Below are 24,271 nucleotides of genomic sequence, written 5' to 3'. Positions count from 1 at the left end.
TTTGAACACCGACCACTCTGGTTCAATGTCCCCAACCTCCACAGGAATGCCCGAAAAGCTCCGCCGGAGGTGTGAGTTGAAGGCCTCCTGAACTTGGGCCTCCTCCAGACGTTCCCAGTTCACCCGAACTACACGTTTGGGCTTACCAGGTCTATCCAGAGGCTTCCCCCGCCACTCGACCCAACTCACCACCAGATGGTGATCAGTTGACAACTCCGCCCCTCTCTTTACCCGAGTGTCCAAAACATACGGCCTCAGGTCCGATGATACGATAACGAAATCGATCATGGACCTTCTGCCTAGGGTGCTCTGGTACCACGTACACTTATGAGCATCCTTATGTTCGAACATGGTGTTTGTTATGGCCAATCCATGACTAGCACAGAAGTCCAGTAACAAACCACCACTCCGGTTCAGATCAGGGGGGCCGTTCCTCCCAATCACGCCCCTCCAAGTGTCTCCATCATTGCCCACATGTGCGTTGAAGTCTCCCAGCAAGATTAAAGAGTCCCCTTCAGGAGCCCCATACAGGACTCTTTCCAGGGTCTCCAAGAAGGCCGTATACTCTGAACTGCTGTTGGGTGCATAAGCACACACAACAGTCAGAGTTTTCCCCCCCATAACCCGCAGGCGTAGGGAGGCGACCCTCTCGTCCACTGGGGTAAACTCCAACAACGAAGCACCTAACCGGGGACTTGTGAGTATCCCCACACCCGCCCGGCGCCTCACACCTTGAGCAACTCCGGAGAAGAATAGAGTCCAACCCCTATCCAGAAGTAAGGTTCCAGAGCCGACGCTGTGCGTAGAGGTGAGCCCAACCAGATCCAACTGGTAACGCTCCACCTCCCGCACAAGCTCCGGCTCCTTCCCCCCCAGAGAGGTGACGTTCCACATCCCCAAAGCCAGCTTCTGTCGCCCGGGTCTGGTCCGTCGAGACCCTCCGCTTTCACTGCCACCCTTCTGGCAGCGCACCCGACCCCATTGATGTTTCCCGTAGGTGGTGGGCCCGCGGGACGGAGAAGCGGAGGTGTTGCCCACGTTGCCTTTTCGGGCTGTAGTTCAGCAGTATAACTGATTAATTAATGGGAAGCTGTCAAGACAGGTTCCAGGGTCACTGTACTCTCAGAAGGTAGGAAGAACTAAAAATGAATGAGGAATCACATCTTAAAACAAAGGACGACAAAAACGTTAAAGGAAGATTCACATCAAAATGGGTCTTGAGTCTTGCTTTCAAAGCCAGTGGAAGGGCCACACAATTACAACAACATGTGTATTTGAGAGGAGAGGTTTCTCCCATTTTTCCCTTTAAAACTGTGGGTTTTCTCCGGAAGTTTTTCCTTGTACGATGTGAGGGTCTAAGGACAGAGGGTGTCGTATTGTCATACTGATATTTTGTACAAACTGTAAAGTCCACTGAGACAAATGTAACATTTGTGATATTGGGCTATATAAATAAACATTGATTGATTGATTTGAAGCTTCTATAATCAATATTGCATTATTAACAATGGAAGTACTAGAAGTTATGGAAGACATCAACCATTGGTTGGTGGACCATGAGTTTCCCATGTTGCCATTTTGGCCTTTGCCCTTTTGGTTTTTATAATGAGGGTCAAGTTCAGAAAAAAACTAAACACTAAGCAAGTTATATTAAGCTGACAGAAATACAGCCAACCTACATGAGCTGAAAATACAAAGTGAAAGGGTCAACATGTTCAGACAGAAACATGGAGAGTTCCTAGACTGAACAACACCCTAGCACCCTCTCAACGTTATTCCTTAGAACGCAGTCATGTCTAAGGCATATCGCTAGTTTATCATTTAGTTGTCTCTAAATGGTACCAACATTTACAAATTGAACATCATGCTGTTTCGAAGTGAGAGGTGGGGTAATTTTCTCATGGACTTTATACAATCTGACTTAAAGGGGACGTCATTTTTTATGTCTTTTATAAATAAATATGTGTCCCCGGTGTGTCAGGGAACTCACAAAGTGTCAGAAAATAAAACCCTCTCTTTTCCTCCGTACCCAAATCTCTAAAAACGGGGCTACAACGGAGCTGATCCAGATTTGCGTCCGATATGACGTAATATCGGAAATGTCGGCTGGCTTTACGCCCACGGCCCTATCAGAAACGTTGCTATCAGAAACAATGCCCGACTGTTTTGGACGTAATATGGTCTTTCTTTACATTAGCAAGCATTGCTAACACTCAGAGCTAACGCTGGAGAGAATATGTGTACAAAAGCAGGGAATAACAAAAGGAACTAACCTTGTAGTAAACCCACAAGAGAGAGAGCATTTGAGCTCCATACTGTTTCAGAAATAATCCTTGATGTGGTTTGGAACATGATATGGCAGAATTCTGAGTAGGCATTAGCTCCCCCTCCTCTTTTTCTTTTTTTTCAAGCTCAGAACCCAAAATCAGGGTTTCTCTAACAGGGCTGGAATAGAGGGATATGAGGGATGTCTAAAATGCATGCTGTTTGGTATTTTGAGCAAAACACATCATAGACATGTTTTTATATATTCTTATATATCTGAGACCCATAATATATGCCTAAAAATAGCATAATAGGAGACCTTTAAGATTGCTACCAGAAGAGCTGAACCTGCTGAGAACCAAATTATAGAAAGACAATGCCACTAACTGGTCAACATAGTGGAGCATATAGCAGCTAAAGAGCCTGATATTTCCTGGTGGAGACCAAAAACTGAACTACAAGCGGAGTATTTATTAGAATTACATTCATCAGGCAGAACCAAACAAGACTCTGAATGAATGAAAGTGTTTCTCTGTATCTCCTAGATGAGCAAATAGACAACTAATTGCTAACTAATGCACTTATCACACCTTAACCCTAACCCTTATCTTCACTGTCCACAAGAGTCAAAAATAAGTTAATATCCGTTAAACCGGAGTAGAATTGTAGCACTGTTTACACATACTTTGTGTTGCTGGATGCCTTGTTCATGTCATATCTGAAGATGATGAACTCATTGGAATGTTTTCAGCAGAACTCATTTATTTAGCCATAAAAAGTGTACTGCACATACTTCTTAGTTTTGGACTGTATTGGTTTAACTTGTAGGATTTCAACTCAAGGAAGCAAAGAAATAAAAAATTAGGCCAAGGTAGATTATAATTATTTTCACATTGATAACTTTACTGCTTTGTCAAACTTATGAGAGGGTTTCTAGCCCTATCTTGCCTCCCACTGCGACTTGGTGTTCAGCAGAGACTTCCTTATATCCTCCTTATTTTTCCCCTCTAAAAAGTTCTTCCTTGCCTTAGCTTATTTGCTATTCACTTCACAGCTAACTCCTACAGCTTTGAAACAGTTATTTTCTTCATCACAGACCTCATTGTTATGTGGAGCAGTATTTCTCTTTTCCTTCTCCTATTATTTTTGTCTTCTACTTCAGTTGGAAAGGCTAATATCACATTTAGACCCGAGGAGCAAGTCAGATTAAACTGCACTCTTTGCTCCTACACGGCTACATATGATTTTAAAATACTAAAACTTTTCCTTTTAGACAGTAAATTGTCACTGCTGTACATATTTATACATTTGAAACAGTAGACTGAGCTCCACCTTTTTACTGCAAGTGCATTATTTAAACGGACGTGTTGTGCCCTGTCTCCGCTGACAAAACTCATCTCAGGGATTTATAGCTGTAGGTTATCGCCTTCTGTGTTTTTGGCTTCAAAATGAGTATGATTACCTTCTACAAATCTTTAAATGTGTTTATTGTTGGTATATTACTCCATTACAGTTCTGTAATGCAGAAGGCATTTGGCCTTAGGGTTGGTCTGTTTTTCTCAGGCTCTCTCATCAGCTGTGTAAGACATGACCCCTTTCCTCCTTCTAAAGGAGGTTGCAAACAATCTCCTCATCCCCTTCAAAATGCTCAGAACTGAGTATGCTATGTATCTGAGAGTAAACCTAATCTGAACGAGGTCTTCTGGATCCCACTTCGCTGCAAGACACATAACTGGTAATGTCTTTGTGGTGGAATGTTTGATTACCATCTCTCTGTGGGAAAAGGAGCAGTTTAGGGGACGGATCCTCACAGTTGGTTATGGCAGAGGCACTGTCACTACGGTGTCTTAGCAAATGTCTTTGTCAATTCTCCGGCCATTACTTCCAATAAATCTTTGGTGTCTGATATCAGTCTTTATACTCGTTGTGTTTTGTTTCTTTGCTCCAAGAATTTCATCACAGTGTAAATATATTGATAATCCCTTTCCAAATCACTTAATGTGTCCTTTTTTCTCATTGCCCTTATAGACCCTGATATCTGGAGCTGTGGTGGAGCAGTTGGACTTCCTGCGTGTCAACGAGGCAGAGTAAGACCTTCCTCTAGTCTTTATGTTGTAAAGTCAGTTTATCTGCTAGCAGAATACTTTGAAAAAGCTTCCATTAAGAAAGCGACAAAGGGAACAAGTCATGCATGTTTCCCACCTGGGTTTTTGATGAGTTTAGAATCAATAAATCAGTCAAAAATAACAGAATGTCAAAGGAATGACGGCAGCATTGTTTTGATTGTTGCTTCAATTGTGAATTTTCAAAATGGAAAAAGTGTATATGAATCTTCCGTTCCGTCTTTATACTAATAGCATACTTGTGTGTGCATAGGATCCCAGAGTTTAGGAGCTTTGAGGAGCTGGAGCTGCCAAAACACTCCAAAGTGAAGAGACAGATGAGCACCCCCAACGTGTCTGACCTGGAGCAGCAGCCGGAGATCGATGTGGAGGAGTGGCTGCAGAAGCCAACCAATGAGATCATTCAGAAGTTCCATGTGAGTTTAAAAGATTTAGTGGGAAGTTTTATTATATTATATTTATTTAATTGTTATGCTTCCATAATGAAGTTGACAATACAATCACCCAAAAGATAAACAAAATAGATGTATAAATCCTTCATGTATAAGAAAATTGTCCATGTGTAAATCTTGAGCGTTGTTCCCTGAGTTTGGCGCTGTGCCTGTAACAGAGTTCCCGTTAGCCGGTAATTACCGGACTACGACCGGTAAAATATGCTGAAGACTGGCAAATCTAAATCTCTCCGGTCAAAGTGTCCGTTCAAAAATAATTTCCGCTTAGCGCAATACCACATCAGTTGCGCAACTTGCACCATTTATGTGACAGACAAAAGAGTATGTGACAGACAAGAATAGTCCATTCTAATGTCTAACACGTAATGTGGAGAAAGAGATGTCCTGTATGGGTTGATTGTGCGTTGATCTGTTGGTAATGCCTCGGGGTTCCGGTGGGCATGTAAACAAATGCATAATGCTGCGCTATACTTTGTGGCCTCACCCGGTTGCATAGCGACACTTATTGTTTAGGTGTCTTTCAATAAGCAGGTAGTCATATCATTAGCTAGAACTAGCTAGATCTGATCATTATGGACATAAACGCGAGTGAAGTCTAATCTGACGGGAGAGAGAGATCAGCTGCTGCTGACGAGTCGACACGCAGCTCTGCATGATCAGCAGTGAGCGGACAAAACACACACTTCAGGTTAGAATATCACACGTAGCCTAGCTATTTTAATGACCTCTCAAACTACCTAAACTAGTTATAGATATGTTTAGTTTCACTGTCGGGTCACTCATTACTGATCCGCGAGCTGCATGATACTGAAGGGCTGTCAGGGAAGGGGGAGAGCGCTCCGTTTATTATTCCCGTGTTATTGTAAGTTACTGTTCACTTTTGAATAATGTAGTTAATCTACTATAATTAGTTTAATATTGAATCATATCAATTCGTTTTAAAGCTCAATAAATAACAAAGAAGACCTTTGACCGGCACTTTTCTAATTTTGTCCGGAAGATTTCAACTTTAACGGACATGTTGACCGGCGAAAAAATATTCTAACGGGAACTCTGGCCTGTAATACATTGCCATAAATACACTTCAGGTATTGTTTGCACGGGCCATCAGGTCTTTGTCACTGCCAAGTCGGAGTGACAGGTGAAAATAAGTGTCTGAGTACTTGACGTGTATGAGGGGAGACTGTCTGCTGCCATCCCCGGGAACTCTCCATTTTAAACCGCTTACAGTCAAACATGCAGTAGTCCTGTCAGAAAAACTGAAAAATCTAACTCTAGACAGATGATATATATATATATATATTCATTAGAAATTATATAATGAAAATATATTCTCTATACCCAGGATTTCTATCAATAAGGGTAAACAAGTCTCAAGTCCTCCTCCAGCTAGTCCCCCCCTACCTCCCTCCCTTGTTGACTCATTGCCCACGCTCATTTGGCCAAATGTCACCCATTTCTTTATAACAATGGAAAAACAGTTTTGCCTCAAGGTTAGGTTTTGTCCGTTCAAATCTTGTTAGAATGAACAGCTCTTCAATCTGGCTTTGTACCTAAATATTTTCTCCGTGTTCGAAAAATCCATATCTCCACTTACACCTGCTGCGGTAAATGTTTGTTGGCTCCAAGTGGAATTCAGTATAGTAGTAGTAATTTTAGCAGTAATATCAGATGAAGTAGAAGCAGTTTAAGTAGATTGTCAGAACTGGTGAAAAAAAAAGAAATGTTAGGTGTCTCATTTTTGGTGCAGGCAAAATGGTTCCATAGTGTCTGGTACAAAGTTACTCAAATTGAGCCCTTGGTCGTGGTTAGACCAACAAAGTCAGAACTTCGGAAGGCATATGAAGCATGGTAGGTGCACGAAAAAGCCTCTTGGAGGAAAGTCGTAAGCCCAACAAGCCATTTAAAATGTTATGTGTAATGTTTAGACTACTGTGTTTTTGAGGTTCCATCACACAAATAATTTTTTTTTTTGTAATGAACACTCTAAATGTCTTTCTCTTAGTCTGTTTTTAAATATCTAAGTACAGTATGATAGCGGCAGTGTTAAAGTAATAATAATAATAAATAATTTACCCCAATCTGCTACGACATGCTAAAATGCTTTATTTTTCATATTTCAGGCACAAGGAAGTTTCATTACGGCTTATTAGTGTTACAGAAAATGTAGCTGTGTGCAAAAAAGGTATTTAAGTGTTTTTGCTTCTTAAATTGTATCTTTTTGGTAGATGTAACGGGTCTCTCCATTTGTGTGTGTCATTTTTCAGGACTGCGACTGCTTGGCCAGTCAGGCTCAGCTTGCAAGCATCATTCTGAGGAGAGAAGGCCCGGCATACCTTGCAAAAGATGGTAAGGATACACACACACACAAACACACACACACAGGCAATGTGAGATATACTGGCCCAACACTAAAGATGAATTGGGAAGATTTCGCACAAGTCGCACAAGTATTTCCGATTTAAAGGCTATACTGTTCCAGATATCTGCTCAAGTGATCCTGTAGTGTGAAGAATTAACACACCTAATCTTTATTTTACCGACTGGATCAGAGTTTTTACAATTTAGATTTTTTACAAATGAAACCCTGTAGTTTGAAAGGAACAGTGATGTAATATTGATCATAAATTAAATAAAAGCGTCACTCCTTGTTAGCTTGCAGCAGTAGCTTGAACTAAGCCTGTTTGAAACTAACAAGAAAATGTTAATATTTTCCAACTCATCTGTAGCTAGTGCTGCAAAATGTATAAACCATGTTGAGGTAGTCTTGTTAGCCCTTTTTCTCACTTATTGTGTTCTTCTCTACAAATCATCAGCTCAGATAAGTGCAACTAGCTGCCCACCACAGTCCAACGCCATGTTTGTTGTGTTTCTTTGAGATCCCAAGTCTCTGGAAAAATAATTTAGTACAAATGCAAGAATGGAGGATACATTTGCATATAAGTATATGTTCTTATGAATATAATATCTTTTGTCTGAACGCCAACATTTCTCTGCTTCCAGAGAACCTGACGGATGAACTTGAGAGACTCTACAGAAGAGCTGGCAGCAGAAAGCTTTGGTCTGATATTCTCACACACACATACACAAATGTCCCTCTTGTCTGTCATTTCAATTAATGTTTCATTGCCATTAGTCGATTTTTTATGGAATCCAAATGCATAGAGGATTACCAAAGTGTGCAGATCTAAAAAAACATGAATGCTAGGGTTTGCAGTTAATGTTGTTTCAGGTCCAGATAACCCGAATAACTTGTCTCTTTACCTGTTGTTTTCTCTGTTTGGCGTCCTCACAAAAATCTTGTTTTATGTTGACACTTTAATCTGGCCAAACTGTAGGCTGGTAGTGCGCCATGCTGCTGCCATTACCAAGAAGTTTGCCAGCTCTATAGCTCCTCACATCACCACAATACTGGTGCATGGGAAACAGGTAATGTCCAGGAAGAGATGGACTGAAGACTCGGCATGTTTACTCCCGGTTAGCTGGCTAGCTAGCTGTCTAGCTTGAGATCTGTGTGAGGGTCAGCCATTCCTACTTTGTGATTCCTCAGATCCAACAAACAACAAAGCTTTACAGAGTCAGAAATAAGAATATTGTATAGGTTTCTTTATTTTTTATTGAAATATTTCAAAAAGGCTTTCATTTCTTTAATCTGAAATAAAGACGTAAGCTAAATGTGTTAGCCTACATTTAGCCTACATTTAGTTGAATGGCTAAATAAAATAATGAAAGCAATTTGTACATTTGTAGAATACGTCCCAAAAATGTATTAAAACCTTCAAATAAAGCAGTTAACACTGACTGAACTCAACTTTAATCGGGCAATTGCGTAAAAATAATTCCACATTCTGCAATCAAATGACCAGTTGAAACCCTGGCAACCGTTGGTGTAATGCAGTAGTAGGCTAGTATGTTAGCCCCTTGCTAAATTGTTAAATGCTAAAGATATTTATAGCTAAACCACCAAGTTTAGCACAATCAGGGCTAGCACTCACACGGTCATGAGTTTGGCTAAGCTAGCAGCTAGGCACTTTGCCTACAGGAGCTTGTAGTTGGTGTTTGCTTTCTCTCCATTAACCATCACAGGGGCCGGACTGTCCTTTCTGTTCTGTCTTATTGGCCATAAGACAGAACAGAAACGACAGTCCCAGTCTCACGGCATTTCGTGTTATAGTCACGAAATGAATCTATTGATTTGTGTTCACCAACACAATTTTTCCATTGTTCCCGTGTCACACAGAACGATTTTAAAAGCAATCTAAATAATAACAAATTAGAAGGGAAAAAAGATATAAAAAAATACAGATTTCAGTATTCTGAGGCTCTGAGCTCCATTTATTTTCCTCGCGGACGGCAAAACAAGTCCGACATTATACAATTTAAAATAAAAACAATAATCGTGGCTTGATATTGAGTAAGAAAATGTTTTGATGAACCACACAGCTTCCGGTCTTCCAAGACCCAACTGGACGTGGTGCTAGGCCTGTCACGATAATTCATTTTGTTGGACGATACATTTTTCTGGAAATTATTGCGATAAACGATAATATTGTCGGCACCGTTGTAAGACCATTTTAGACCACTGACATAATGATAATATATAATAATAATTCAAGTACATCCTTTCAAACATAACTTTTTATTGAACATTCAACATTGCAAATGAAATGTGAAATCATATTAAAATATATAAATTATATATAATAAATAAAACAAATTAATTAAATTATAATAAATTAATTAAATCACACACAACCAAAACAGTAAATTAAATAGAGTCAGGCTGGAAAACAGAGCTCTCTCTCTCTCTCTCTCTCTCTCTCTCTCTCTCTCTCTCTCTCTCTCTCTCTCTCTCTCTCTCTCTCTCTCTCTCTCTCTCTCTCTCTCTCTCTCTCTCTCTATATCTATCTATATATATAAATAAATATGAGCACACATTATCTCACAAGCAAAAAAAACCTCCTTAAAACAACAGTCAAGTGTACAGCGAGTCCACTGTCAACGACCCCGATGCCTCAACAGGCCATATCCAAATCTGTTTTTCAAAGTTTTCGAGCAAGGAACACCAACATGTTTGCATTGTCGGGCAAATGCATCTTTGATTGTAAACTGTCGGGAAGGTGGGGGTTCTCCATCTCCAGCTGCCGTGTTTGCTACCAGCTGGGAAAACGGAATGGGGTGGTTGTGTTTTAGGTGTAGTTTAAAATGCGTGGTATTGCCTGCTTTTGTCGCTACCTTTTTTAGACAAATGCGACACACCGCCCGGCTCATTCAAGTCCGTTGGTTCGCCTCGTTGATTTGGCTTGAATCCAAAATACTGCCACACCGGAGAATCGAGATGTGTAGTTAGGTTTTGTAACCAATTCCATTTCACTTTAAATTCCCCGTGAGTAAGTCACACGTTGTATCCCGCTTGTCGCTATATTATTAATTTGGCTGCTGCACGTGCATGTGGAGTGTCCTGACCTGGCTGTGTGTCAGCCCCGTCCCTCACAGCGCGCGTGGCCGGCTTCCACAGTGCCCCTGGCGGCCACAGTGCCCCTGGCGGCCACAGCGCCCCTGGCGGCCACAGCGCTCTTGGCTAAAATGCTCGTCACATCCTTATGTAAACGGCAATTTATCGAGCTCAGAAAAGTTATCAAGTCCATTTTTATTTATCGTACGATAAGTTAATTTATCGATTATCGCGACAGGCCTACGTGGTGCAGGCACGAAACATACTACCAATAGAAATACATTGCTTTTAAAATCGTTCTGTGTGACACGAAAAAAAGGGAAAGTCGTGTTGGTTAACACGAATCAATAGATTAAATTAATTTTGTGACTATAACATGAAATGCCGTGAGACTGGGTTGTTATGGCAGCATCACCCAATGATTAAGGCTGGCTCTTCTCTCTCTCAGGTTTCTTAAAGCTAGGATATGCTTGGAACCGCGATTCAAAAAGCCATTCATACAAATACTCAATTTCTGGGTAGTAGCAAACAATATTTAAGTGAGAAATAATGTATATGTCCACCTTGTGATTCAAATCCATCCAAAATGTAATGGCTTTCAACAGGTTTCATGAAAATCAAGTCAGTAGTTTTTCCGTAATCCTGCTGGAAAACAACAATCAAAGCCACACATTGTTTATTCTTTGCAGACGGTAGTTAAACATTAATCCACGGTTCTGTTTTAGCAAAGCTGCAAAAATGTCATTGTGTTGTATATTGCTGGCCTTATTTAACTATAATTGACCAAATGGATGGTTTTCAATATTGGACTGTGATTTCTGTGTCCATGGTATGGTTTTAATTTTTGCCAGTATAACATTACACTACATTTATTTCCTGTGACAACTATTTTATTTTATGCAGTTTAGTAATGAATAGGATTTTAGCATAGAGAAATTAGATTATTCCATAAAGTGAATACAAAAGCCTTGAGGCTGATATCCAACTTGCTGGAAAAGGCATCAATACTCAGTTCAATTTACTTTCTCATTTACCTAACATGGGCCAGGAAGTGAAGCTTGAAATGGGTTCCCCAACAAAGCGTCAGTAGATTGACACCACTCCATGCCTTCTAAACATTAAGGCTTGTTGCTTTTCTATTCATCATGCTCAAGATGTGGCTCAGGTATTTCTTGGGTTTGAGCACTGAATAAACACACACACACACGCACAAAACAAGAGTTTTATAAAATAGCATATAATAAGAAGATGTTGTGTGTCGACTCAATGTATTCATGACCCCATTCATTAAATGATTTAAGTTGTTCACTGCTTCTGTGAGGATGGCTTCAACTCCATGTGTGTGTGTATGGGCTACCATCTGAAGACTATGAGTGTTCATGTGCTGCTTTGTCCTTCAGAGGATCCTGCAGTCCAGAGGAGGCAGTTTGAAGGCTGTAGTAGTGACTTGCGAATATTGAACTGCAATTAGTGAACATTAAAAAAATGTATAGGAAGCTAGTCATTTATTTGGGCTTTCAATAACAAATTCATTTATTAGTACTAGGACCAACACATTTATCTCTCAGTAAGGTTTCATTAAAAAACGAATTAGCAGGTTATGTTTCCAATTTTATTCAGATGTGTTGATTTTAAATCAGGGGCATTGAACTGCTACAATGACGAAAGGAAGCTGTCTTTTTATCTTGTTAGTGAACTGTTAAAAATGTTCTAATGACTGATTCAAATGTTTGAATAATAGTATCTTGTTTGGCCACTGCAGTCATTGTACTCACTACTAGTCACTTTATGAGGTACACCTATAGCCAGTACTGGGTTTGACAGAACTGCCTTGATTGTTTGAAGTATAGATAACCAAGGTGCTGGAAAAATTGTTTATAGATTTTAGTCCGCGATGACACAATAGCATCACACAGTTGCTGCAAAGATGTCCATTATCAGACCTCCAGTTTTGAACACATCCCAAACGCGCCCTTTGGATTGAGATCTGGTGACATTTAAATGAAAGGATTTCATTGACATGTTCAAGAAATCAGTTTAAGGTTATTTGAGCTTTGTGCCAATGCGCATCTTTCGAAAAGTAGCCATTTGACTGTGGCATTTAAACAATCCTCAACCCGTACCTTTTTTTGTTATTTACATCAAATTCCCTTCCATCTGAATGTCAAAGCAGACATCGAGACTATTCAGACCCAGCAACCTTTTTTCCAATTATCCGTGTCCATTTTGGAGTGCCCATTCCAATTGTAGCCTCAGTATCCTGTTGTTAGCTCATATGAGTGGTGTGGTCTTATCCTGCTATGTCCTAACAATGTGTTGTGTGTTCAGAGACCCTAACCCTAAAACCTGTAGTTACCAGGGCTTATTTAAGTTACTGTCAGCTTTAAAACCATTCTGGTTATTCTCCCCTGGCCTCTACCATCAACCAGGCTTTTTTTTGGCCAGAACTACCGACTTTCTCCATAAAACCCAGTAGTGGTAATGCGTGAAAATCCCAGTAGATCCTGAGAAATGCCATGTTCAAAGTCACTTAAATCACCTTTTCTCCCCATTCTGAAGCTTATTTTGAAGTTCAGCTGGTTGTCTTGACAATGTCTAGAGTTACTGTTGCTCATGGGGTAAATGGCTCTCTACCGGTGGGTGGTTCCAACCCCAGCCCCTGCATTCAATGTGTCCTTGGTCAAGATAACTACCCTCATATAGCTCCCGTAGGCATATCATATTAGTACAAATAATGTAGTCTATTTGCATTAAGTTGCTGACACCTGTTTGGCTGATTGGATAATTGGAGAATTGCATTAACAAGCAGTTGAAGTGTACCGAATAAAGTGGCCAGTGAGTCGTTTTTTTCATACATACTCCATATTTACAAGACAATTGATCCAACTTAGAATGTAAAAGTCACATACAGTCTACAAGATAGTCTCAACCGAAGCTGAAATAAAGTAATGCTAATCCTAAACCCATAACTGGACAACAATAATTAGTTTGCTAAAGCCCTAGCTGTTCCTTGCTATCTGTCATGATGAAAAGAGTGTTCTTGTTTCTTTTCGCCCACTAGGTCTGTTGTCCGTCTTGCTGCCAGTCTCTTAACTAAGCTAGTGGACAGCCTTGCCCCCAGTATTACTAGTGTTTTAGTGCATGGCAAGCAGGTAAGCCTAAGTAGTTGAATCCCTTTTGTACAAATGATGTTGGGTTCTGATGGGAAACTGGCATGTTGGCACAATGTTCACTGATTAATTAGAAGGAGAGAAATTGGTAATATCATAAACTGGGAATTACTCAATCTAGCTGCATGCTCACATCCCTCATCACAGCTCACCTCCATCTTGTGTGTGTAATTGTAGCAAGGCTGCAGTGTGACCAGCACAGAATCCTAATATGCCCCGTGTCCACGTGTCTAGACGCACTCAATGTGCCGACTGATATATTGTGACCTGGGAATTTGTCCGACGCCACTCCCTCGCGCTCGATGAGAGCCGGTGCATCATTTCCTGTCAAGTGTTACTCAGAGATTAGCCTCCACTCGAGAGTGTCAGTTATCTCGCCTAATTTTTACCCTTCTGTGCAGTTTTAGGCATTTCATTATGCTGAAGTAGCTCAAGGTGGGAATCTGCATATAGATTGCCTACCGGAGGGAATGCTCCTCTCAACATGATTGGAAAAGCTGATTTAACATTTGAGAGGGCTGCGTTGCTCTCTGTGTCCTTACAATAACAGCTCAGTTGGAGCAAATAAGAGGCACCACCCCATTTAATTGACTCCAGCTTTGATTATATTTCTCGGCAACGGTACGATTCCACAATGAATGTCCCCTCTGTCATTTCTTCCGAACTTCATTTCCAGCTGCAGGCTGTACTTTGCTCAGTTACAATCAGTTTTGATGTAAAGATGAATGATATATCTTCAAAGTGCCGGGTTTCATCAGCAGAAGGCAATGATAAAAGTGTGTTCTCCCATCAGGAAGATTGGCTACGTGTAATTTTCATGAGATGGATTTCAGAAGAAGCAAAATACAAAAGGGTAACCTTGAGATCTGTATTTTTTTCTGACTCACTTTTATGGGACTCTGTGAGAGGAGGCCAATTTCAGAGTGATAGAACAAAGATACTTGTAGGAATTGCACCTTGGAGGAGTGTGCACGTGGCAGACAACGCATGAACATACATGTGCACTGAAACATTCACACAAAGTCACAAAAGCTTAGAGATGTTACACACAAGTATTATTCTGCATCAGAGAACTTCTAACTGTATGAGTTAGGTTTGGTATATGCTCTTTCCCTCTGTGCGTGTGTGTGATAATGCCTGTGATTACCAGGTGACCCTCGGCCTGTTCGGGCATGAGGAGGAGGTGATCTCCAACCCACTATCGCCGGGGGTGATCCAGGGCATCATCTACAGCAAGTGCTCCCCTCATGGGGGGGAGCGAGAGGCCGTTCTTCAGCAGGAGCTGGTCATCCATATCGGATGGATCATCTCCAACAACCCAGAGTTGTTCAGCGGCATGCTCAAGATTAGAATCGGGTAATAATAATACACTTTATTTATAAAACGCCTTTAATACCATACATGCAGAATAAACTGACTTATTATAATGGAAATGTTTCATAAAGTGAGCATAAAAACAGGGAAAGAATGACACGATTAGTGGAAACAATTGTGAAAAATAAAACACACTTGATAAACAATACAAAAATAAAGATAAGAAAGTATAATACATAACATAAGATTGAACTGAATAAGAATTTTGAAAAGGAAGACATTTTGTATCCATATTTGAATTACACATATGGAAATGAGCAATGCTGCTGCATCAAAAGGTTTCCATTCTCTTCTTCTTTGTTCTTAGCTTTCTTCATCAGTGGTGGATATTGGAATTATTTAAGACAAAAATGTAGAAAGTAGATGGTTGTAATAGTGCTCTGAGATCTCTTTTAAATGTGGCCATGTATTCTTTGCTGTAATTCTCCTAACTTGGTTTTCAGGTAACTCAATAAATCCTGAAGTAATTCGAGACCATTGCCCTCATTTGAGGCTGCAGCTGTTTTTCCTTTTTTTATTTTATCTGCTCCAAACATCATGATTGCCTGTCTCTAAAAGATCTTTCTTCTGTCTATGCTTCAAATTAACCACACTGCAGTACTCCTGGATGTTGACTGAGACTCAATTTAGAGGTGTAAATGGATGAAAGCCCCTGAGTTTTAACACATTTCTCCAGGCACAGTTGGTGCTAAGATACTGTCAGGAAAAATCGAAACTCGTGTTGAGCATATGTTGGAAAGTAGTGTTGTTAGATACACTGTAGAATTCAGACAAACCAAATGTAGTTCCTAGAGTAGTTTATAGAGTTAAATTATATGGTGTTTAAAAGCCTGCTCGTGTTTATGTTTATTTGTGCTGTGGATTTCCAGATGGATTGTTCAGGCTATGAAACATGAGCTGAAGATCGGGGCGGGGGACATGCCGCCCCAGGACATCTACCAGCTCTCCCCAAGTGACATCAAGCAGCTCTTACTGGACGTCTTGCAGCCTCAGCAAACCGGCAGGTAAATATATTTTTAGACGCAGTGCCGTTATCTTAATGCATTTACTTGTTGTATAATCTTTTATTGTTTTGATTATTTTATCTTCTCTCATGTCTACATCCATATCTTATCATCTGCTGCCGCCACAAAACCCAATTTCCCCATGAGAATGATTAAACTGTTATCTCATCTTATCTTTCAAATATTTACTTATAGACAATTTCCTCTAGACTAGCGGCTTATAGACTGGCTTATATTCCCTTAGTCCCTAAGTCAATTCAACAGTTCCACCCTTGTTTTGGCCTCAGATCTTGGCTGAACAGGCGTCAGATTGATGGCTCTCTGAACAGGACCCCTCTGGGCTTCTATGATCGTGTGTGGCAGATCCTCGAGAGGACCCCCAATGGCTTCATGGTGGCAGGGACTTACCTCCCACAGGTACCTGCCTCCTCTGACACTGCAGGATAAATACTCCATCTCTGGAGAATTACTAACTAAATACTGACCAATGAGGCGTAAAGGAGACACTGTGCATTGTGGGCTGCTATACAATCAGCTACGGTTTGGCATCAGACTTGATTATACAGCTTAGTTGAATATTGGTTTCTAATAGGTCAGTTTGTACATCCAGTGGTCCGCCCTTTTCAAATGCTCTAATCAATGGATTATGTGCAGTCATATCAATATGCAGAAAGAAGTCCGTTCAAGTAATGATCAGCTGTGGCAAAAATAACACTCATTATTTTTCCTCGATGAGTAAACACCATTAAATACTTTTTGAATTTTTTAAGAGGAGAATACTTTTAAGAGGAGAATACTTTGGATTCATAATGGCTTCACTGTCCCTGTTAAGACAAAGAAACCAGAACAAGAAAATAGCGCAAGTGAAGGAGAGAGGTTAAAAGACGCAGAGAATTGGAAGACGGAAAACAGCAGAAGAAACCAGACAGGAACACCAAAGGGAACACACCATTGGCAGTATTTAAAGACTGGTAAATGGAAATGACAAATCAATTGAAAGTTACAATGCAGAAAACCTTGAACAGTGCTGCCTTCATTTTAAGTGACATTGCTGTTGTGGCAGCTCAAACCGTTGCTTTTCAGTAGAACAGACTTTTTTTCCTTAGCGGAAACAAAGCAAAGTTTAAATCAATATGTTGTGTTGAGTTATTTATTTAGTAAGTAGCCGTGTAATTAGGAGATAATATGCTTTGTCTGGGTTCCTTTCACTTTAATCACAAGCTCACTGCATTCCTAATGTCATGACGGACATCTCTGTGTGTGTATATATATGTGTATACAAGTGAGTCTAGATTATCTTGTCATCCTTTGGACCTATCAACATTACACTTGGCACGTGGGTCTGAGGGAATACAGTGCCGCCCATCAAGTGCTAGTTATATTCTTCTTTTTGGATTTCGTTTAGCTCCTGTCACAGTCCGGACAAAGTATTTCGATTAGCTCCTGCGCTAAGCTGTAAAAGCACAAATAGGTGCTTATCAAAATCCACACAACAGCGATCATTTTTCCACTGACAGCAACTATTTCTATTGGTGGCTAGTCATGTCAAATAGTTAGCTAACATTGCCACAAACCGTAACTAGCTAGCTTTTATCATTTACCTGTATAATAGCAGTTGTTAAAGGTCACCTATTAAATATAAAATCCACTTTTTCATGTCTTTTATACATCAACATGTGTCCCCTCTGTGTAAAGAGATTCTGAACATTTCAGGAAAAAAGACCCCCTCTCTTTTTGTCCTGATCCATTTATATAAAAACCTGTCTGAAAATGAGCTGATCAGAGTTTGGCCACTTTATGATGTCATAACGATGTTTTGTCTAGTGTAACTATTAGCCAATCACCAACCAAGGTAACCCCCCCCCCCCTTATCACCTGAATCTCCTCCTGGAGCACCATTGTGTTCTTTGTAACCAAATCTCTCTCAGAGGGGCGTGGGGAGGGGCTCCTTATTTTCATCTAAAGTCACAGACAGAGAATCAGCACTTTGGAAACAGGGCTGAAACAGAGGGGATTATGGGTAATGCTACAATGCATGATCTGTTTGGTATTTGGAGCAAAACACTTCAGAGACATGTTTTGTATATATCTGAGACCTATAATATATTGATGAAAAACAATATAATAGGGGACCTTTAAATGTGGCATTTTGTCATCTACTGGTATATTTACCTTTCCCTATACATTTTCCTTAAACTAGTATTAATACTAGTAACTAGTATTTTTGTGTTGAACTAATTTCACATTTATCTGAACAGTCCGCCCTTCCAATAAGGACATCTTCATGTGTGTCGGCCTGTCTGAACTACGACTTTGTTCCAAACATTCAATAAACTTGGGGCAGACACAATTAATAGGGCTTTCAATTTATTGAGGCCATAACATTTTCATGGTAACTTTTGCAGCTTATGAAGCAGCTAATGATGCGTACCTACAATCGTGTTCATAGACTCACTGAGAAAACCAAGACACAACAGCACGAAGGTATCCCAAACAGGCCCAGGTTTTTTTTCTTTTTAAGTCACAAATGATCTTGCTTTAATAGACATTTATTGATAAGTCCTAAATACCTTTTTCTACCTATATGGATATGATACAGAAGAAATCGGGGCACAATTGCAAAATTGAACCTTAGCTTAAGACAGATTTGATTAAAAACTGCCGTCTAAAGCAAAGTTTGCACTCATTTTGAAAGGAAGTTCTATCTGCAGATTTATTCCATACCTGATGTGTTATGATCTCCCTAGTGATGGAGTCAGATGATTCAGTGTGACATTTTAATCAGGACCAAATAATTAAAAAGAATAATTATAACAGCTCTGTGCTAATGTTATACCGGTCACATCCACACAACGATCATAAATTACAGCATCGAGCAGCTGACATATCTCTTCACGCTCACTTGAATCGCTTTTTTTTTGTGTCTGCAGCAACCGACTTTGTCCGACATGACGATGTATGAGATGAACTTCTCCCTTCTGGTGGAGGACACATTGAAGAACATCGTCCTGCCCGAGTACAGACAAATCATTGTAGAGGTAACCACAAAACACCACCAAAGTGCACAGATGGAACCAAATACTTGCAGCTTACGTACATCTAATTACATAGATTTATTCTCAACATGACATTTACTTTGCTCTTATTATTCTGGCATTGATCACATATCTCTGCATAAGCACTAGCAGCATAAGCTAGTTAACAATCAAGCAGCAAGGATATTAGGTGACTTCATGTTCTTTACTGGCTGTCCATATGTTTTAAAGGGGCCCATTATGTTCAATTTCTACATGCTTTAATGTTCAAAAACTTTTTAATCCTCTGTCTGAAACCAGAGCTCATTACTCTGATTGGTAAACTGGCCGGCTGTGTTGTGATTGGTTAACCGCTGAGAGATATCCCGCCTGTCAGGTAGATTGTGTTGGAACGCTAGGCAATAGAAGTGCTAGTGTTACATAGCGACGTCACTATGTTACGGAAGTAACATAGGAGTGTGTGGGATAGAAAGTCCCACTGGGATTTTAGCCTTTGCAAACCATTTACGTGCACAACAACCTATATAACACACTACTGGAAAGGGAAAACCTCCACAAATATAATATGACCCCTTTAAGATTGACTTTAGGATTCCTTGTTTTTTTTTTAAAGTGAAGAAAAGAGAATACTTTCTCCGGTCTGTGACAGCCTTTTGTTGTCTCCATGAGCAGTTGCTGATGGTGGTGTCCGTAGTTCTGGAGAGGAATCCGGAGCTGGAGTTTGCTGACAAGTTGGATCTGGACGGTCTGGTGAAGGAAGCCTTTAATGATTACCAGAAGGATTGCAGCCGCTTTGAAGGCATGGAGAAAAAGGTAAAGTGGCTTGCCTCTAGGCAGGTGCAGATATTATAAAATGTTCTCATTTGAAAACGACCTGAATGTCAGCCACACAATTATTTGGATCACTTTTCTAAATTGCTGTGCTCCCAAACCCGTATTAGACCTACGCGGATAATTAAACTAAAGGGTCACCTTAACTCAATTGTATTACAAAGCCTAATAGAAACAGAATTCCGTTGTTCTTCCTTAATAAGGTTAATACTGTAATATTTGTAACTAATAGATATCAACTTCCCCGCATGATTACTAACATTACATTGATTCTTTTTTGCATTACATGTTTTCTCAAATCTGATGTTTAAATATGCAAATAGCCATTCTTTTTATTCAAAATGTGCTCATTTGAATACATTTCCAGAACAGAAAATTGAAAAAGGCCAGGTTCAAAATATTTTTTTCATTTTGTTGACATGTTCGAGTCAAAGGGTTTTAAAGAGGGAATTTCAAATCTAGCTCCATAATCAGAAAAATTGTATCAACAGACAGAAAGTTGTTTGTGTTAATCAGGTTATAAATAATAAAAAAAAGATAAACCATCAGAATATAGATAGCAATAAACCCAGAAAACCTTTTGGGCTGAGTGTGAGAAAAAACTCATTTTAAAAAACAACTATTAAAGATATGCATTATGACTTATTATGGCATTTCAATGTAACGTTTATGAGCAATTTTTACCATTTTTGAAACCCTTTTTATTCTGCCTCTGCCAGGATGACATGGAGGCGTTCTACAACACACAACCAATGGGAAAGAGAGGCACCTCCAGCTACCTGACCAAGGCGGTCATGATCTTGCTGCTGCAAGGGGATTTCAAGCCTTGCAAGGATGACCCGTGCACTGTTAGCTAGATTCACAATGCTTTTTAACCCTAAGTCCAGCCCACTGGAGTGTAGTCATCAAATGATCCTGCAAGGGGTACTGAGTATTCATCACATGTATTAAGAAGATAAACTCTAAATTCACCCTGAATTTCTTCAACAGCAATACAATCTGAAATAGCGTAGTTTACAGTAGCATACTCTATCTGAGAGGTTAAAATACAACAACTAGTCATGTTTAATATAAAAATATTGATTAATGGGGCTGAAGTTATTTATTAACATTGGTAGCTAGCTAGTAATGTCAAATGCAACATAGCTAGCTGTTTTTTTTATCCTTTACCTGTATGCTAGTAGTTGTGCTTTATCTAACTCAGAACATTGCTTAACCTTAACACTTTTTGTGTGCAAATTAGTCTACTGGTATCTTGCCCTTTCCTTATAAATGTCCATTTAGCTTACCATAAAAATTGAGCCAGCCAGCCCTGCTCTGTCCAAAGCTAAAGGGGTATGCTAAGTTAAGCTAGCGGGCGGCTGGCTGTAGCTTTAAATGTAACATACAGACATGAGAGTGGCATCAATCTTTTCATCTAAGTCTCTGTAGTTAAGGGAATCAACATATTTTAAAAGATGACAAACTATTTCCTTTGTATCTGTTTTTCTAAATGTTTTCGGGTATTATAATAATGGCACTATGAACAATAAATAAATGAACAATTAGCTTGGATTTAAGCTATTACTCACCAGCAATAACCTATAGCTGTTCCATAACAATTTGTCGGTTCAAGGTCACGTTGTATCATGAGGGTTTGCGTTTCCAAAATTGAGGCATAGCCTACTGTATGCCCCCCAGGAGCCTTTCGAATGTGTCTCCTAGATATACAAATATACATCAGAATACATGCATTATTCTTTATCTTAAATATATCTGTGGGTTTGAGAACAACTGCAAACATGTTTGGGTTTTACGCTGAAATCCACAGTATATTTAGCTGAGGATAGGTGTTTGTTGTATTAACTTGAGTTTCTAAGTTGAATGCCTTACCGCATGTACAATCTGCTGCATGACAATAGTTACTGTTTGCCATTCCATCGTGATGGTATAACACATTTTGTTGTCTAAATAAGAGTTTTCAAGAGGCCTGTTTTTCAAAGTAGGGCTCTCTCTGCATGACAATGACTCATCTGAAGTCCTAGAACTGAGGTCCTTTTAGAAAATGCTGTTTTATTGAATGCCGGCAACAACAAAAACTGCTAGCTGTCATCTTTAGAAAAAGTTGATAAAAGATTCACTTATTTTAAAGCGTGCCTCTCTGAATATACTCACTGTGATGTACGCCCATTGTCACTGTGTGTGTGTGTGTGTGTGTGTGTGTGTGTGTGTGTGTGTGTGTGTGTGTGTGTGTGTGTGTGTGTGTGTGTGTGTGTGTGTGTGTGTGTGTGTGTGTGTGTGTGTGTGTGTGTACATTTATTGCCCTTGTCGTTCAAAATAGGTATTTTTACCTCTCAACTGTAGTTTCAAAGAATAAAGCTATTATGGAAACGATAAAAATTCCTCTCTGTGTCACTTTGTATATGTGAATGTGAGGCGCTGCTTCTGGAACATTTCCCATTTTGTTCTGCAGTTATGAGAATATAAAATATTTATATATAATTACTTAAAATGAAGCCAAAATGTCTTGTTCCTTGGGTGAAATTGCAGCAGAAATTGCAGCAGAAATTGAGCGTGACTGTTAGAGCCCAGAGCAGTTCGTTTGGCCTTGTATCGGATCCTACCAGTTACACCCACTTGTGTAGACCGAACCCTTATCAATCTGCATCACAAGGAAGTGAGTGCTGTCTGCAAGACTGACTAACTGACTGGCAGAGAGAGGTGGGCGAGAGCTAGAGGAAGAAGATAAATGAGTTCTGCCTCACGCTCAATATATTCAAATCAACTTGCATGCTGTTGAGAGGAGATCTTGCCTGTCTTTTTGAATAGATCTCTTCCTAACCAAGAAAAATCCAAAAGTAAATTATTTTCTGTCAACAGTAAATAAGGCATCTAAAAATTGCTTAAAGATTTTTTTTAATAAATAGTTTATGCTTAATTTGTTTGCAAATGAACTATACATCCTATATTGATATGGCCTCTTGTGGCCAAAACGAATATTACAAGACTTGGGAAAATTGTCCTGATGAAAAAAACGTGTTTTTCTCCAAAAAATTTCCACAGATGGAAATGAACATTCATGAAGTTAGAATGATTATCCTGTCATACTTTAATCTCAGAATGTTGACTTTTTTCTCTGGTATCACCACCATATTTGTGTTACTTGCTTCTTAGGCTTTCCATACATCAAAGAAGGCCTGAAAAAAACATGTTATGAGTCATATTTCGGGAATTGTAGAATTAATTGTTTTTGGGAGCTTGATCTGCACCAAAAGTAAGGTTGTTTATATAAGGTTAGGGTTAATGGAAATCACACCTCGAGGGTACCTCCTTGATGGGGCTCGATGATGGTAGAACAAGTTATTATTTTGAAAGCATAACAATCTATAAATATCTATAATTGTATATAAACAAAATATCAATGTACTTACTATAAGTTCAAATCTCAGATGGAGGGACCTACATGATATTTGTCTTGGTGCAGCATGGCTCTACTTTTGGCTTTGTATATGGAGTCCCTCACTATTCCACTAGGCAGCAGCAGAGTTCAAGATATGATCTCTTTTTTTTGCTGGATTTTCTATTTAAGATGTTTAAAAGAAAGAATGTTAAATGTTAAATCATACATAACAATAAATTATGTGGATTGTTATCCATGACCTCTTGTTTCATTCAAAATTATACGATATATCGTTTCCACATTACACCCCCAACATTTGCTTTTGCACCTTTCAAATCTGCAATATGTGGTTTATATCTGTTAATGGATGAAAAGGTGATTTCTGCTTCACAAAATATCCTTCATACTTTTCAATCCTTAAAGAAATAATAAATGTTCTCTGTACTGCCAACCGTAATGAATGAACCGTACATAATTCCACTCAGGAAACAGCTCAGGTTCCACCTCGGCTTCACATTGCTTTGTTATTGTCTATCCAAAGGGCACACTAGGTGAGTGGCCACAGTGGTTTCGTCTTGTCAGATGGGAGATAAACAACCAGGTGGGAGCTGGCAGGAGGCCTGCTGTTTGACTGAATGGAGAAGAAACAAAGAACATTAGAGATCAACAGAAAGCTGCACACAGATCAGTGGCCTTACAGAATGTCAAGACTTTGAAAATTAAATGAGTTATGAGTTATTACTAGATACAATTAGATTAGAGATAATATAATCGGGCGATACACATGTACAAAATTGTGTGGAAAAGAGAAGATAAGAAGTCCTTAAAACCCAAGTGTGTTTAGTCAGTGAACCAGTAAAGTAAGAGGCAAGATTTAAGTACTGCAGTGATAGATAAGTCAATGGCAAATGTAGGAATATTATTAATATATCTTCTTTTTTTTCTCTTCTTTTCCTACACACTAACTCACATCATATATACACACATCCCTTGACACTGTTACCATATATTTCTCTGGAAGCATTTTGTCAACATTAAGATAACAGATAGGGAGCATAATCACAGATGAAACACTCATTCCATGTGCTATATCGTTTCTCCCACGGGGGCGCGCACAGCCTTCCTTCGTCTGCATCTCTATGACACCTCCTGCTAAAATACAGCAGGACATCTGCTGCCTCCT

At 39.6% G+C, this 24,271-nt stretch overlaps 1 protein-coding gene across 3 annotated transcripts in view; it reads left to right on the top strand.

The window, feature by feature from the left end:
• Positions 1–22,088, top strand: part of phkb (phosphorylase kinase, beta) — a 144,442-nt gene extending 122,354 nt beyond the window's left edge. For 2 of the 3 annotated variants that reach the window (XM_034201272.1, XM_034201271.1), the window contains 11 exons: positions 4,294–4,352; positions 4,642–4,804; positions 7,108–7,189; positions 7,844–7,901; positions 13,357–13,447; positions 14,616–14,821; positions 15,709–15,843; positions 16,131–16,260; positions 18,774–18,881; positions 19,551–19,691; positions 20,429–22,088. In XM_034201272.1, coding sequence (XP_034057163.1) covers positions 4,294–4,352; positions 4,642–4,804; positions 7,108–7,189; positions 7,844–7,901; positions 13,357–13,447; positions 14,616–14,821; positions 15,709–15,843; positions 16,131–16,260; positions 18,774–18,881; positions 19,551–19,691; positions 20,429–20,566 — 1,311 coding nt within the window. In that variant the 3' untranslated portion in view covers positions 20,567–22,088. Of the gene's footprint in view, positions 1–4,293; positions 4,353–4,641; positions 4,805–7,107; positions 7,190–7,843; positions 7,902–8,178; positions 8,270–13,356; positions 13,448–14,615; positions 14,822–15,708; positions 15,844–16,130; positions 16,261–18,773; positions 18,882–19,550; positions 19,692–20,428 lie in introns of all 3 variants that reach the window. The other variant, XM_034201273.1, reaches the window with a different exon arrangement.
• Positions 22,089–24,271: the final 2,183 nt, after the last annotated feature.

The sequence above is a fragment of the Gymnodraco acuticeps genome, unplaced genomic scaffold (assembly GCF_902827175.1).
Source record: "Gymnodraco acuticeps unplaced genomic scaffold, fGymAcu1.1, whole genome shotgun sequence".
Lineage (NCBI taxonomy): Eukaryota > Metazoa > Chordata > Actinopteri > Perciformes > Bathydraconidae > Gymnodraco > Gymnodraco acuticeps.
Note: the sequence above shows the minus strand (reverse complement) of the source record. Positions and strands in the feature narration are given on the sequence as shown.